Raw genomic sequence first — 15,296 nt, forward strand, 5'->3', positions numbered from 1 at the left:
TAATCAAAATCAGCTCTAGGTTTGAACCTCTTAAGCTTGATTTCCTGCAATTCAACCTCCATGGCCTTAGCCTTCACAGATGTGACAAGGGAGTATCGACCAATTTTCAATGGGTTTGTGCTGGAGATCCCCATTCCAACCTTGTGTCTAGCAAACTGAAGAGTATGAACAACCATAATCTGTCTTCCCAACTCCATAAGAATTATCTTATCGGTTGGGTATCTTGGAAGCATGTATGGCTGACCATCATAGCATCCAATCCTCATATAGGTGAAGGTGGGAAATTGCAGGAATAAACACCCATACTCAAACACCTTGACCCATGCCTCATCTGATACTCTTTTGTTTCTGAGATCCATGTCAAACTCACACATGAAATTTCCGAAGAATGCATCTTGGACTCTTCTGAAATGCAGTCTGCTAGGTTTCAATGGCAATTGGTCATAATATTCCCAAACTGGTATAAGCGAGCGATCACCCTTGGTAGAAAGACCTGGAAAGTGTCTAAGTGACGTTGCTAAATATACCAAATAAGAATTCATAAAAAAGGTCATAGTGGTAGGAACTGCTGCAAGTTGTTCGCACAAAGCATCACTGATGATTTCACCCCATGAAATGTGATGCGACTGCCGTATGAACATGATGAATTGATACATCCATGGCTCAAAGACATTGGAGTGCTCAAGGCCCAACATTCTGCTGAGAAGAGTGATGGTGTCTCCTATCTCCCACTTGAAATCACAACGGTACAACTTTGCCCATCTTGAGAAGGAAGGACGTGGCTCTTGAATCCACCTATTGATGTGTCGCTTGCAATCTTTTTCCCTTTTCACATAATACTCTGCTGCACTTTCTTTGGTGATTTCCATATAAACAGGTGCAGGAGGCATTTTGAAGACCTTCTCGATTGTATCCGCATCAAGACGAATTATAGCTTCACCATCATCATTTTTTATGACTCTTGACTCTTTGTCAAAATGATGGGCACATGCAAGAACAAACTCAGGTTCTAGGGCAGCCACTGGGAAAGAAGATGCATGATGGATATGGCTGTCCAACAGCCGCTGCAAGTTGTTATCCTGTGGATCTTCTACCCTGTGAATGAATTCTGCCATATCAACGTGCCCTATTTCTGTGTCCCTGATGCGATCCAATGGAGAAGATACCTGGGAAGGTGTAACCTCATTCTGGTATTTGTCATATTTGTATTTCATTTTCTTTGGAGTTGGCGATGCCGGCAAATGTGACATTGATTGTGAACCTGGAATGCTGTGATGAAGACTTAAAAGAGTTAAGGCCACATCATAATCAGCTGCAAATATCATTCTTTCTTTTTCAAATGGGTAAAACTTTGATCTTTGAATTTCACGGTTTTGTGAGAGGAAGAGGGGAGATATGTAGAAATGGGAAAATCTTGACTTTGACCAATTTCGGATCTTGGGAGAATTTTCGCAAGTATACAAGTTGGAAAGGACATACATGCAATCGGGGTTTTAAAACCCGAATACAAGTACACTTGTAAATTTGAAAATGGAGAAATGGACGAAAAAATGATATTTTGACTCGCGGGAAATGATGGGAATGGAAAGTACGGATATGGGGAACATGAATGGATAGAAACGGGAATATCCGGGAAAGTCATTTTCATGAAAATGGGAAGATCTTTTCAACATGTAATCCGGTTTTTAAAACCCAAATTTGCAAGGGAGGGGTATTTCACACTTTTCAAGCTTGGAATTTTAACCAAAAATGATTAAATTCCTTAACCGTAGGGGAAGAACAAGAATTTCCAGCGAACTTGTAATCGAGATTAAAAATCCCGAATACAAGCTAAGATGGAATTTTGAGAAGAACAATGCAATTCAACAATTGCATTTCAAAGGGAAGATTTCTTTCACGAAAACCAATTTTTAGGGGAAGAACATCACATGCCAAAAATGCAACTAATAACGAAAAATAAAGAAAACAAGAAAATAATAAAAAGAAGAGAAGAAAGGAAGAACATACCTTTATTAAAAATGCAAAATGCTTCTCCAACAATGCAATACTTCTTGAGATGAAGAAGCAAAACCGGACTATCAAACCCTTATCACGTTTTTTTGTAAAAATGCCCCAAATATGGCAGCAATCTTAAACTTGGAGGAGCAAAATGCCAATGAAAGTGTGCATTTCAAGTTTATTGGAGCAAAACGCCTAAGGTATTTGAAGAGGCAATGACGCCAAAGGTTAAAAACGCAGCCAAAGGAAATCACGTTTTTGCAAAAAACGTGGTATTCAATGCACCATCAATGGATCATTAAATGTCTTGAAACTTATCCCATACTCCACGCCTAGGTGGGAGAGGGCAAAACGCCTTAGGAGATTGCAGGTTTATGGAGTAAAAAACGCAGAAAATGTGGATTGGATAAACCACGTTTTTGCTGATTCAGCTCCAAAAACCAGTAATAATAAACTCTAAATGGCGAAAAATGTGTTTGAAAATGCTTGAGAATAGAATAGAATCCTAAACGCCTTGCATCTCTAGCAAATCTCCCCAAAAAATCGCTTTGACATCTTCAACAAATCCATTTTCCTTGCAAATTGGGTTTTGGGAGACAAACAACAAGTTCGATTTACCCAAAAACATGCAAATCGGGTTTTGGGGAGAAAATAACAAGTTCAATTTTCACTTTTCCCACTTTTATGTCAAAATCGGGTTTTATAAGACAAATAGCAAGTTTAATTTTTCACTTTTTCACTCATCAAGCCAAAATCGGGTTTTTTTGGACAAATGACAAGTTCGAAATTGTCAAAAATGCACTTTTATGTCAAAATCGGGTTTTAAAAGACAAACTGCAAGTTTAAAAATAATTGTAAGAGGGAAATAAAATCCCTACAACAAGTAAAAAACACTTGCACATATGCAATGGGGATTTAAAATCCCTATTACATGCGAAAACCATTAAAGTAGGGGTTTTTTGAACAAACTGCAAGTTTACTTGCAGTTGAGCCAAAAAACCCCTATTTTAACTAAAAATGACCCAAAAACAATAAAAAGATAAAAACATTAAAGGGGAAACTTAAAATAAATTACAAGTGACATATTTAAAACAAAAGTGCACATGTAATTGATCAAAAATTCCCCTACAAAGACCATAACAATGAATATCATTAAAACTTGCAGATTGAAGAAAATTCTCCACCTGCAGTCTGGGTTTTAAAACCCAAAATTGAAGGAAAGGCATAGCAAACGAACCCAGAATTGGACGAAATTCGGAACGTAGTTCGAGAATGGACTGAGGATTAAGCCAGTCCAAGGATTAGTCAAAATTTTGCCTCGAGAAACGTGCCATAGAGTAATTATTTTCATTTTTTCATAAAAATTTCACCGTAGTGGTCCCTCATTTTTGGAAACAAAAATGAGGACAACAATGTCAAGCCAAGTGTGGATCAGGGTGAATTAAGCTTGGAGATACCCCTAGGCATGCCTTTGAATAGCTTGTGACCACCAAATGTGAAGGAATTGAACTAAAACTTGAATTTCGCTCCTGACGCTTCCAAAGGGTCTAGAGCGAAATTCTCTATAGGTCCTGTCCTTGGCCATGGTTTTTAGCGAAATTCTCCTTTCAGGCCTTTTTGAGGTCAAACAAGAGTTGCCTTCATGAGAGAGGGATCCAAAGATGAGAGTCCAGGTACAAGAAAGTGAGAAGGATAGAGCAAAGTGAGAAGAATGGAGCTAAGTAAGAGAAAACAAGAAAATCTTGAATTTGGCTCCTGACCCTTCCAAAGGGTCCAGAGCGAAATTCCTCAAACCACTTATTTTCTCCTTGTGTGAAGTCAAAACATTGGTTCTTATGGCGTGGTTGGAGGTGGAGTGATGTACTTTTGCCTTGCAAGATGAATTGAAGTTAAGGAGATGAAGGATCAAGTCTAAAACTTGAATTTCGCTCCTGACCCTTCCAAAGGGTCCAGAGCGAAATTTTCAAAATCTCCTCTTTCTCTCAATTTTATGTTAAGACAAGCGTTGATGAAGGTGAATTGGACTTAAAGATGGCCATAGGCATGTATTTGAATAGGTTATGAGTCCAAAAAGTAAGGATTTTGAGCTAAAGAATGAATTTCGCTCCTGACCCTTCCAAAGGGTCCAGAGCGAAATTCCCAAAATCACCTAATTTGCTCATGATGAAGGCCAAGAGATGGATTCCTAGGCCTTGGTGGAGAGAAGACTAGTGTAGGCTTGTCTTGGGAGGAAATTTAGAGTAAGGAAATGATGGAATTTAGACCAAATGATGAATTTCGCTCCTGACCCTTCCAAAGGGTCCAGAGCGAAATCCTTTGAAACTCCTATTTTTCACCTTGATTGAGCTAGGCAAAGGGCTAGTTGTGAGATTATGATGGGAAGAGGTTTGAAGGCTAGGCCTAAGATTATGAAATGATGAAATGAGGTCTAAATTGAGCAAAATAGCAAATTTCACTCTTGACCCTTCCAAAGGGTCCAGAGCGAAATTCTTATAGGGCCTGTCCTTGCGGAGGATCCTAAAGCAAATTCCATTTTGATCCCTTTTTGTTAATGATTTAAGGTAGAAATACTATGTTAAGATAAATATATAATGTGTCCTTAATCACCTTTTGGTTTGTTTTGCAGATGGAAGAAAATCAGGCCAGGACAAGGACGACCTATTCTAAGCCCATCATCATCAAGGACGTTCCAAAGGCATGGAGGACGACTCAAGATGCTTCTAAAGCGTTGGAAGGCTACAAGTGTTCGAGGAGTTCCAAGCTATCCTCAAAAGACTCCATTCTACCTCACAAAAGACCCACATGATGACAGAGAAGAATGACCTTATCATCACTTCAAGGCGAGGTATGCTACCGAAGAAAGAAGAGCTTGACAGTAAGGAAGCCTCATCAAGCACATAGAGAATCAAGGAGTGCATCATTCATCGCATCAAGGACAGAGGAGGATCAACCAAGATACAAACGTCAGACAAGGTGGCATCCCAGTCACTTTTCCTCCAGTCGGATTGGTCCACCTCAATATGTCCAGATTCAATGTACCTAATTTATCAGGGATGGCACAAACTTCGGTGTACCTACCCCTACTTCATATTGGTCCACACTCATTGAATGTAATTTTCTCTTTGGCTAAGGAAGTTTGTTATAACAAACCCTAATTAGGCTTTCTATCTTGTAATCCTAGCCATTGATTCTAAGTCAATCAGAGCCATCAATTTGTAAAAGGCTCTCTATATAAAGCCCTGGCTCTTCATTTGTAAAGGTTAATAGTCGGGGAATAGTTAGAGATAGTCAATAATCAGTAGTGGTAGTTCAAGAGCAATTAGTTTTTAGGGTAGAGTAGAAAGAGAAGGCAAAGATTGTTGTCAAGACATTGTTGCAAAAGACATGTAAAGTTCATTGAAGAAATGGTGAATTCTATGTGTTGATTCAACAATTTGCATGGTCTCTATACTTCTCAAATTTAATTTCATGTTATTAGATGAATGGAAGGAATTTGTATGATCAACGGTGAAATTTGTATATCCATACTACTAGCAGTTTGTTGATTGCAAACTTGCCTTGTGTAGTCAACTGGAATCATTCAACTTAAGCTTAACTTCAATTATCGCTTCTTCATTGATATGCATCAACCTGACAGTGTCTATGCTTGGGTGATCTGAACATCATAATGCTATCCTTAGAAGATCGCACTAACCTTGTGGAGATGATCATAGCATGTCAAAGCAAGACTTAGTTAGAGTTTCATCAAAGGTCATCCATTGCTCCTACATTCTTAGTGTTAGAATTATAGATTCCTCTCCAACCCGTATCCTTTTTCCCTTTTTTAAAAATCAAGGATCAATAAAGACCCACGTTCCACTGATATCCAATGCAAATCAGACGCTCAGGTCATCGAATGTAAGTCCCCTTGTGATTCCAGCAAAATCACATCATACCGCAAGAGCTTATCCACAAGTAGAGAACCTACAATCAGAACCTTGGAGCTACTCCGATTGATCCTTCTGCGAGATCTTCAGCATTCGGGGAAGCTTTATTCAAGAGAGGTTAAGGTACCTTTAGGTATTTTATTTTGTGTTTGGTCGTGTACAAAAGACACATCAACAGATGGAAGAAGAGATTCCCAGAGTGCTACAGGAAGCACACGAAGGGCGCTATGGGAAGCACACGAAGGGCCCGCAGGAGACCACATGGGTCCAAACACCACCGCATGCGAAGTCTTGCTTACCAGACTATGGTGGCCCACCCTGTATAATGATGCGCGAGGATGGGTGATGGGTTGTGATACTTGCCAGAGGGCAGGAAAACCATTGAAGCAGGACTTTATGCCCCTCAATCCATCCCATGCCCAGGAGTTGTTCGAACGTTGGGCTCTGGATTTCATTGGACCCTTGAAGGCCAGCAGAACACGAAGTGGGCTGAAGTACAAGCACTGTCGGATAACTCAGCTTCGAGTACGGCTAAGTTCATATATGAACAGATCATCACAAGGTACGACATTCCAATTCAACTGACGAGTGATCGCGGTGGGCACTTTGTGAACCATGTAGTCAAGCTGCTCACGACGAAATTCAAAAAATTTCATTCCTTGTCAAGCCCGTACTATCCCAGGGCCAACAGTCAGGCAGAGGCCACTAATAAAATACTGGTATCGGTAATCTATAAATCATGTTGGGTTGAACAAGAAGACTGGGAAGAAAAGCTACCATCTGTGATGTGGGCGTACAGGACTACGTACAAAGCGACAATAGGGCAGACACCCTTTCAGTTGATGTACGGACAGAAGGCCATTGTACCAGCAGAGTTCATGGTCCCGAGTTTAAGGATAGCAATTGAGAACTGGCTAGGAGACATGGAAAGCCTGCGGGAGCAACTGTACGCGTTGGGCAAGTTAGATGAACGAAGGATGATGGCCCAATGGGCTACCAAAGCCGCCCAACAACAACAGAAATTTTGGCATGATAAGCATATCCGACGCATGGAGTTTCGTCTAGGTCAATGGGTGTTGAAGTTCAACAGGCGGAATGAGATCAAACCTGGAAAATTCAAAGTCAGATGGTTGGGCCCATATAAAATTCACGAAGTAGCTAAGAACGGAGTCATTAAGTTATCTACATTGGACGACCAACCAATAAAGGAGATGGTGAACAGGTCGAAATTAAAAGTCTACCACCGTAGGCAGCAACGGAATGACTCAGTTCGTCCGGAGGCAGGGCCTAGCCGGCCAATTTGACAATGTAATTATTTTATTTTAAAAGAAAAAAAAATATATATATATATAATAATAATCATAATTTTGGAGAACTTATCGTACGGCTAAGCAAAATTCACAAGGAAAAAAATTTGTACGGTGATCCAGACACAATAAACACACTAGTGTATGGCAAAGGTAAGGGAGCAATAGTGTGTACGGCAAAATACGATAAAGGCAAGAAAGCAAGTATATTGCACGAGGAGAAAATTGCAAGACATCTGTACACCAACTGATCAAGAGGAGTCGTACGGTGAAAAGGCAAATCCATATAAGATAATTTGCAGAAGTAGTGTAATTGAAGGGTGAAATTCGTACAGTGGCAACAGAGAGCCACGAAGTCGAAATCCGTATGACCGCCGGTGGAGAAGAAGCATTGTACGACCAAAGGAGTGGACAAAGGGGTCGTACGGAGACATCAAATATGTACAATTCAATTTGCAGGGGCCGTACACTTTGAGGACAAAATCCGTACGAAGGAGCACTAAATTCGTATGGTCAGACAATATTTCCGTACAGCATAACAAAGGAGGTCGACAAGAGCATACATCCGTACATCGGCGGCAAATGAGATGATGCGTACGGCAACACGACTTGGAGGGGGAAGTCCATACATCTATCAGAGGTGTCGGGTGACGGTTGTATGAGGTGTCAGGTAGGTGTCAGGTGTCAGGTGACGGTCGTACGAGAAGGTGTCAGAGGTGTCGAGTGATGGTCGTACGAGGGGGTGTCGGGTGTCGGTGACGACATCGTAGGAGTCATGCGACAGAGGTGTTGGGTGTCGGTGACGCCATCGCAGGGAGTCAGGCAATAGAGGTGTCGGGTGTCGGTGACGACATCACAAAGAATCAGGCCACATATTTTCCATACGGACGTGGACCCGACAAATTTGAAGGTGTCAAATTTGTCAAAGGCAAGGAGTGGGTGTCACAAGTCAGACGGCAAGGTGACACCGTTGGGTTTGGGGAGGAGACGAGAGTGATGCAGCAGTAGATGATGGCCACTACAGAGAGCCAGCTAGGGATCATAGAGATGTTTCTGGCGGAGATGGGAGCTAGTACACAGAGAATGGCAGTGAAGATAGAGGCCAGTGCACAGAGATTGGCGGCCTCTATTCAGGAGCAAACTCTTGGGCAGCCGGCGGTTGAGGATCTCCTCGCCTTTGCCACAGGAGGGTGTGCTGAGGAGTTTGGGAGATGTTTTGAGGCCAGGGGTTGGCTAGGTGTGGAAACTCCAGAGATGTTGGCGGAATGGAGGTGCGAGGAGCCAGTTGGGGCTAGGGCTAGTGGAGTACACTTGCTACTACAGAGGGTAGAGCAAGCATTCTGGGACAGGTACTACCAGCTTAGGCATACCCAGCATAGTGCATTTGCAGCAGAGACAGAGCGAGTGGCAGCCATCACAGCTCACGAGGAGCTAGTCACTCGCCTGCACATGAGGGAGATGAAGTTGGCACAGCAAAGGGTCCGAGCGACCAATCTGGAGGAGTTGGCTCATGCCAAGGCAAAATTGGACCGAGAGACGGTAGGGCGAGCACAGGAGGTGGCAGAGCAGACAGCAAACCCGTCTCACATCTACCCTAGAGGAGTTGGACGGAAAGCAGAAGGAGCTCATGGAAGCAGTTTTTATGGTGAAGAAATCCAGGGAGAGGCAGTTGGTGGTTGAGCGAGATCTGAGGCATAGGACACAACACATCCACTAGCTGAGGGAGCAGTTGGCAGCAGCAGCACCGTCGGCCCCTTCTTCATCAAGGACGCCCTCTGTACCCCCTCAGCTTTGATTTTTCTTGTTTGTCTTGGTGTCATTCCCCATTTTGTTTGTATGTCGTCCAAAGATGACCTCCTTTTTTGGGGGGATGATGTTGTCGGGTAATTATGTCATGTCGTAACTAGAATGTTAAGTGTGTTAGGGGTCGGTGGTTATTTGACGGTTGCCGGTAGTTGGCATCGGGCAACCTGTACCGACACCTATATATATGTACTTGGGTCTCTATTTCAGTGTGTGGATATTGCTGAAGGAAACTATGTTTTGAATGTACTAGCATTTTGGAATCAATGAATATAGACATATGAGTTCTTCTTACTTGCATCTTCGCGTACTGTTACATTTCCTATATCTCTGTATTGTTATGCACTGAATGCACACACACCCCACGGGGGCAAAACAGTGGTGGATAATGTTAGGAAAGAGTTTGGCAGGTTCATTCTAGAACAAGATCATAGTATGAGACCAATACAAAGAAGACACTCGTACATGGTGGTACCTCTATGGAAAAAATTATATGTTTGTCCAGCCTCTTGCAATCAAGATTTTATTACAAGTTATTTTTTTTAACATTTGTAAACTTTAATACTTACCATTCTTTAGTTTCTTTGGCATTTTGTATTTAAGTTGTATTGGTTTTCTCTCCAATTTCAATAGGTTGCAAGTTCTTTGGCTGAATGGAATTGGTGTACATACTCCTTTATCCGCTCAATGAATTATAACCGGTTGGCTGCAAAAAGAGAAGACTTCGTTTATGTCAATTCCAACTTGCATCTTCTATCACATAAGCAAAATGACTACAAGGGGCAACAAAGCATTGGTACATAGCCCCTGAGTGTACCAACTTGGATGCATCTATTGCAAATCTTGCTAGAGTCAATATAGATGATGATGAGACTCTTACACACGATGCACCTAGTAGGAATAGCTCTCCATTTACTTATGGTTCAAATTGTGTTGAGATAAACAATGACTTTGATCTAGATCCTTTCAATGAAGGTTGAAGACAATTATATAAGTTTTTTATTGTATTAATTTAAAATTTTGTAAATTTAATGATTTTCATTTGAATCGTCCCAAACCTATTTCATATGTGACATAATATTGAAAATTTGAATTAGCAATTTACATTTATCTTTATCACTATCATTGATCAGTGATGAATTATCATGCTATCCAATGTATTTACAATTTTGTAAATATATTTTTTGCGTATATATTTACAGCCATACCCAAATGTATCATACACAAGGAAAAAAAAAATTGCACTGATGTACCAGAACCCCTTACCCGTACCATACTCAATCTCGTACTAGAGTCTGTTAGACATTTTGTCATTGATGTCAAGTGGTTTTTTGTCAAGCCTATGTTATTCAAGCTAGAGGATTACTCAAAGTAATATTGGATTAAGTTTTAAATGTTTTTCGAGCTGCTGATTATTCATTAGATCTTATTAATTTTGGTTGAGCTGCTTGAGCTGCTTGAGATGATTGACCTGCTTCAGCTGCTTGAGGTGCTTGACCTGCTTCAGCTGCTTGAAATGCTTAACCTGCTTCATCTGCTTGAAATGCTTGACTTGCTTCATCTGCTTGTCAATTGCTTGTTCAAGCTAGAGGATTACTCAAAGTAATATTGGATTAAGTTTTAAATGTTTTTCGAGCTGCTGATTATTCATTAGATCTTATTAATTTTGGTTGAGCTGCTTGAGCTGCTTGAGATGATTGACCTGCTTCAGCTGCTTGAGGTGCTTGACCTGCTTCAGCTGCTTGAAATGCTTAACCTGCTTCATCTGCTTGAAATGCTTGACTTGCTTCATCTGCTTGTCAATTGCTTGCTTGCTTGCTTGCTTGCTTAGTCAGATTTTGTGCCAGCTACTTAGTCAGTTTTCCATGTCAGCATTTTAACATATCTATTGCATCGAATATTTGGTGAAGGTGAAGACATTATTCTATAGCTGCGTGGAAGATGAAGGTAAGGTTTTCTTAATTAGTGACAACTCTATATGAAATGGACTTTATTCATTCTCCCCATTCTTGGACCAACGGCTTCAGAATATTTAATGATGGAATCATCTTGGTATTATTCTTCTTGGAGTTGAATATTTATTCCTTTATCTTTTTAGTGCATGGCAGTTTGTTTGTAATGCCTTGAATTTATGGGGAATCGTAGGTTGATTGAAAGGAAAACGCAGCCGCGGTTTAATATGAGAACATGGAACAATTTTAAGAAGTTTTTTTTTTGGCAAGTGACGTGGCTATAAAAAATAATAATTGAAGTATGATGATTGTGCGTTTTTTACCTACTTGTACGAGCGGTGTCAGAGATGTGTTATGCAGATTTATTTTTTTTGGAAGTGATGGGTGGCGTTTTTGAATAAAAAGGAATCGAGTCTTCAAGAAGGCAGGAGAGCTGGGCGTTTTTGTTGAAATTAATGACTGGGCGTTTGAAAAAGTCTTTGCTATGATGGATAGATGGGTGCGTTAATTTCTGATTGTGGTGTGAATGAATTTAAAGGAAAAAGTTGCGGATGTTACCGGGGTGTGTTGAACAGTTCTGTAAAAATGTTTTTTTAATTAATGATGATGGCTGTGTAGAGTGGACAGGTCTTTTATGGTGTAACTATAGGTGAAAATATATCGCACTAGTACATAGAACTGAATATAGAGCAGAAACATACTGTCTCATAGTATCGAGATTGATGGTATTGAGAGTTGATGTCTGTGATTGCAACGTCTTTAAAAGGCAGTGTCTTTGTTTTAAATTTAGAGAAGGATGTGATTCATTAAAAGGTAGTATGTTGGATAGCATTGAGTCGAGCTTGTAAGGAGGTATTAATATTGAGTTGTTCAGTTTTACTGAAAGAGTATGTTCTGAAAGGTATTAATGGTTTTAAGGATGTCATTCTGAAAAAGGAAATTTATCGGGTTCTTTCTGGGCAAGTGATGTTAAAAAGGAAACGCTGAGTCACTTAAAATTGTGACTGGATAATGGTGTGGCAGTTGGCTGTGCATGATGTGTTAAAAGAAGACGAGCAATATTCTAAGAGTAGTGTTATTTATTTCAGAGTATATCCGGGCAGATAATGTGAAATTCATGTTGATTTCATGGTGAGCTGCTTCATTATTATTGCCATTCTTGGTATTGTGTTTTTTGTTCAGACTTGCAGAGTCTCTGAGAAAAGGGATATTTTATTATTCTTGGAGCTGCATTTTGAGTGAAGATTAAGGGTTGTTGAGTAGTGTTGTGTGTTCTAAATTTTTACTGTTTGAGTTGGGGTTGGTGCCTTAGCTGACTGGAGTTGATGCTTCAGCATTCGGAGTTGGTGCTTCGAAAAGGGTTGGTGCTCTCTGAGTATTTATGATCTTTGTGGTTTGGTGCCCGGTTATGGTAATGTAAGCTATTTGATGCCGTGGTTTTTTGCCCAAAAGGGTTTTCCACGAGAAATCTGGTGTATGTGTTTTGATGTTTGCTTTTTCATGTTTTATGTGGTTTCAAGTTTTAAAAAGTTTAAAAATCTGCAATACTGATTCACACCCCCCCCCACAAGTATTGCCTTTGTGCTCTTCAAAGTCAACAACTTAGAGAATGAGCATACTTAGGACATCACTGTTTCAACCTTATTTTTAATTTTTACAATCAGCTTGAGGACATAAAAAGCATATCTATAGAGGCCAAGGCATATATGAGAACAAGAGCATTTTGCCAGTTGGTCAGTAGGGTGGCCATGTTTTTTCAATCAATATGAAATGGATTCCAATTCCAATCATCCACCTCTTCATCAAACTTGTGCCCAGATATTGGTGTGTCCCACCTTTTTGTATTGAAACAAATCAGCTGTTGCGATATTTGAGGCATCGAAGGCCCTTTTTGCAGAAAGCTGTTGTTTGTTGTGGAGAATTACTTCAGCTATCATGTCATTCTGATGGTCAAAATTAATTCTTATAAAGCAATAAACTCGCAAATCTCAGTCGAAATATATTGTATTAGATGTATAACTATACATAACATGAAAAGTAATTTAGGTGTCTTGCGAATGTGAAAGAAGATTGCAGTTTTTCACTAGGCATGCAATTGTGAAAATAAATTTCAATTTGCCTTCTTTGCCAGACTATCCTATGTATCCACTTTTTTAAGGTTAGATCTGCTTTCCAATTACTCATAGGCCCTTAAATTTTCTGATTAATCCCTTGACACTAGGCTTTTGAATTTTTAATGTGCTAGTTCAATATAATGATTTTTACTAGCACTTTACTCAATTTATAAGAGCATATAAGTTGTTTTTTAAAGGCAAGCAATTGAGATGTCCCAGAATTCAAATGCTAAAAAGAAGATTATATTGAGATTTCTTCATAAATTGTAGTTCTTACAGTATTTGCAAAACAAACTATGAATCCAAAACTGATTATTTGCAGATAAACACTCAATGGAAATGAATCAATTTACCTTCTTTATCAAAAATAGACTTCAGCTTGTTCACATTTTCAATTGCAATGCAAACATGACGATCGCGTCCCCCATGTTCAGGTCGTCCAGTTACAGGATCTGGATTTGGAAGCTCCATCAAATGAATCATCTCAGAACCGACCCATAACCATTTCCCTCCATAAGGGAGTTTGTTGTTTGGCCTTGCTTCATTAATTTCTAAACCTGCATATGTTGATTATTCATCAGAAACTCAAACAATGAAAATCAAGAAACTGAAAACTTGGTTTGATCATCAAGGATGCAACATACCTAAAAGACCCTGGTAGAATGCAAGGGATTTTTTTAGGTTGCTGCATAGTATTCCCACATGATGAATGCTTACAACTCCAATACCTATTTTGATCACATTATCAGAAATTAAAAAAAAAAACATTGTAATGATTCCGATGAAAATAATAGCCTCAGTCAGACAGTCTAAAGTCTTTCAAACACAACAAATTCTCAATTGTACCATACTACAAAGAGGATCTTAGCTTTTTCTATAAATATCATGTGCTTTTCTATGATCTGTTTTGTAACACATGCATCCAAATTATACAATTATGAGATGCCCAGTTTCTCTCAACAACTCTATACTAATACTGGAAAACTTTCTCAACGGGAAAGAGGTAATTGATCTGAGAAAAGATGCTTCTTAATACCAAATATTTAGCTACCATAGAAGCAAGACTGTAGGGCTCTTGTACCACCATTAGGTGAGTATATAAATAAGACATCTTTTTATCTTGACAAAAACCAACAGCAATGGTTTGGACCTAAAATTAGTTGCTAAGTAAAATACATGTAATGAATTTAATTTTTGGGTGGCTGGGTTATTGGATATTAAATGTTCAAGCGCTTGCTGCCAACCAACATACTTATCACAGGCATGCCTATATGTTTATCCTTGAACACTCCTCTCGAAAAAATTCTTGTATTCTCATTGTATCATATTGTCCATGAATTGAGGGAATTTGTACCTGATAGATAATCATAATGAAAACAATGCCATTTCCACAAATTAGTTTTGAATCTTGATATACGAATTGATCCTGTCTTATGGAATACATCTACTGTGTATTTTGCAGATAGTTTTTCTGCTTTGTGTTCTAGAATAAGTTTCTATTGAAGTTTTTGGGTGTTATGTTCTGGTGTCATCTGCACAATACATAGACATTGGACTAATCCGGTCATGTGATAGCCTTCTGGTGTAAGTAATCACTGAAACATGGATGACTGATATCCATGCAGATAGAACACAATCATTCATGAGTAGGGAGATTACTCAAATAGATGCAAATCAAAGCAGAGAAGATTAGGTGGCAGATAATTTCAGCTTCATCTGGGATATTGCCATCACAGATATTGTGCAATAAGAAAAGGAAAGAGGTTCCACCTGATGAATTTAGAAATAACTTCGTAGGGTGTCTATTGTTCTGAAAACGTTCAGATTTATCAGTTGACTGAACAATCACTCAAACTGTAAGTGGATGCCTTGGCAGAGTCAAATGCAGAAGAGGTAAGATGGAGAGGGGGAAAACTGCAGATGATGTACTTGACTATTGTTGAGCTTTTCATCACAGGACTCTGTGCAGACAACAAGCTTGACAGCAGCTGAAAACATTGCATACAGGACACAACAGTTTAACCGGATACTTATCTGGGGACTTGAAATGGTTCTCCTTCAATTTTTTCACATGGAAAATGTTCCATTGCCTCTTGTTGATTCATGTGTTTCTCCTTAAACACAAGTATGCGCCTATTAGTTAAGCTAAGACACCAATGGAGATCTATGGAAAATCTTCAAGAACTGTACTTCGAT

General features: G+C 39.6%; 1 protein-coding gene across 1 annotated transcript in view; it reads right to left on the bottom strand.

The window, feature by feature from the left end:
- LOC131027655 (glyoxylase I 4) overlaps window positions 1-15,296 on the bottom strand; it is a 53,762-nt gene that overhangs the window by 19,164 nt on the left and 19,302 nt on the right. Inside the window, exons 3-4 of the mRNA XM_057957724.2 lie at window positions 13,745-13,828; window positions 13,454-13,657 (exon numbers count right to left, since the gene is read on the bottom strand). Coding sequence (XP_057813707.1) covers window positions 13,454-13,657; window positions 13,745-13,828 — 288 coding nt within the window. The remainder of the gene's footprint in view (window positions 1-13,453; window positions 13,658-13,744; window positions 13,829-15,296) is intronic.

This window comes from Cryptomeria japonica, chromosome 1 (assembly GCF_030272615.1).
Source record: "Cryptomeria japonica chromosome 1, Sugi_1.0, whole genome shotgun sequence".
NCBI lineage: Eukaryota > Viridiplantae > Streptophyta > Pinopsida > Cupressales > Cupressaceae > Cryptomeria > Cryptomeria japonica.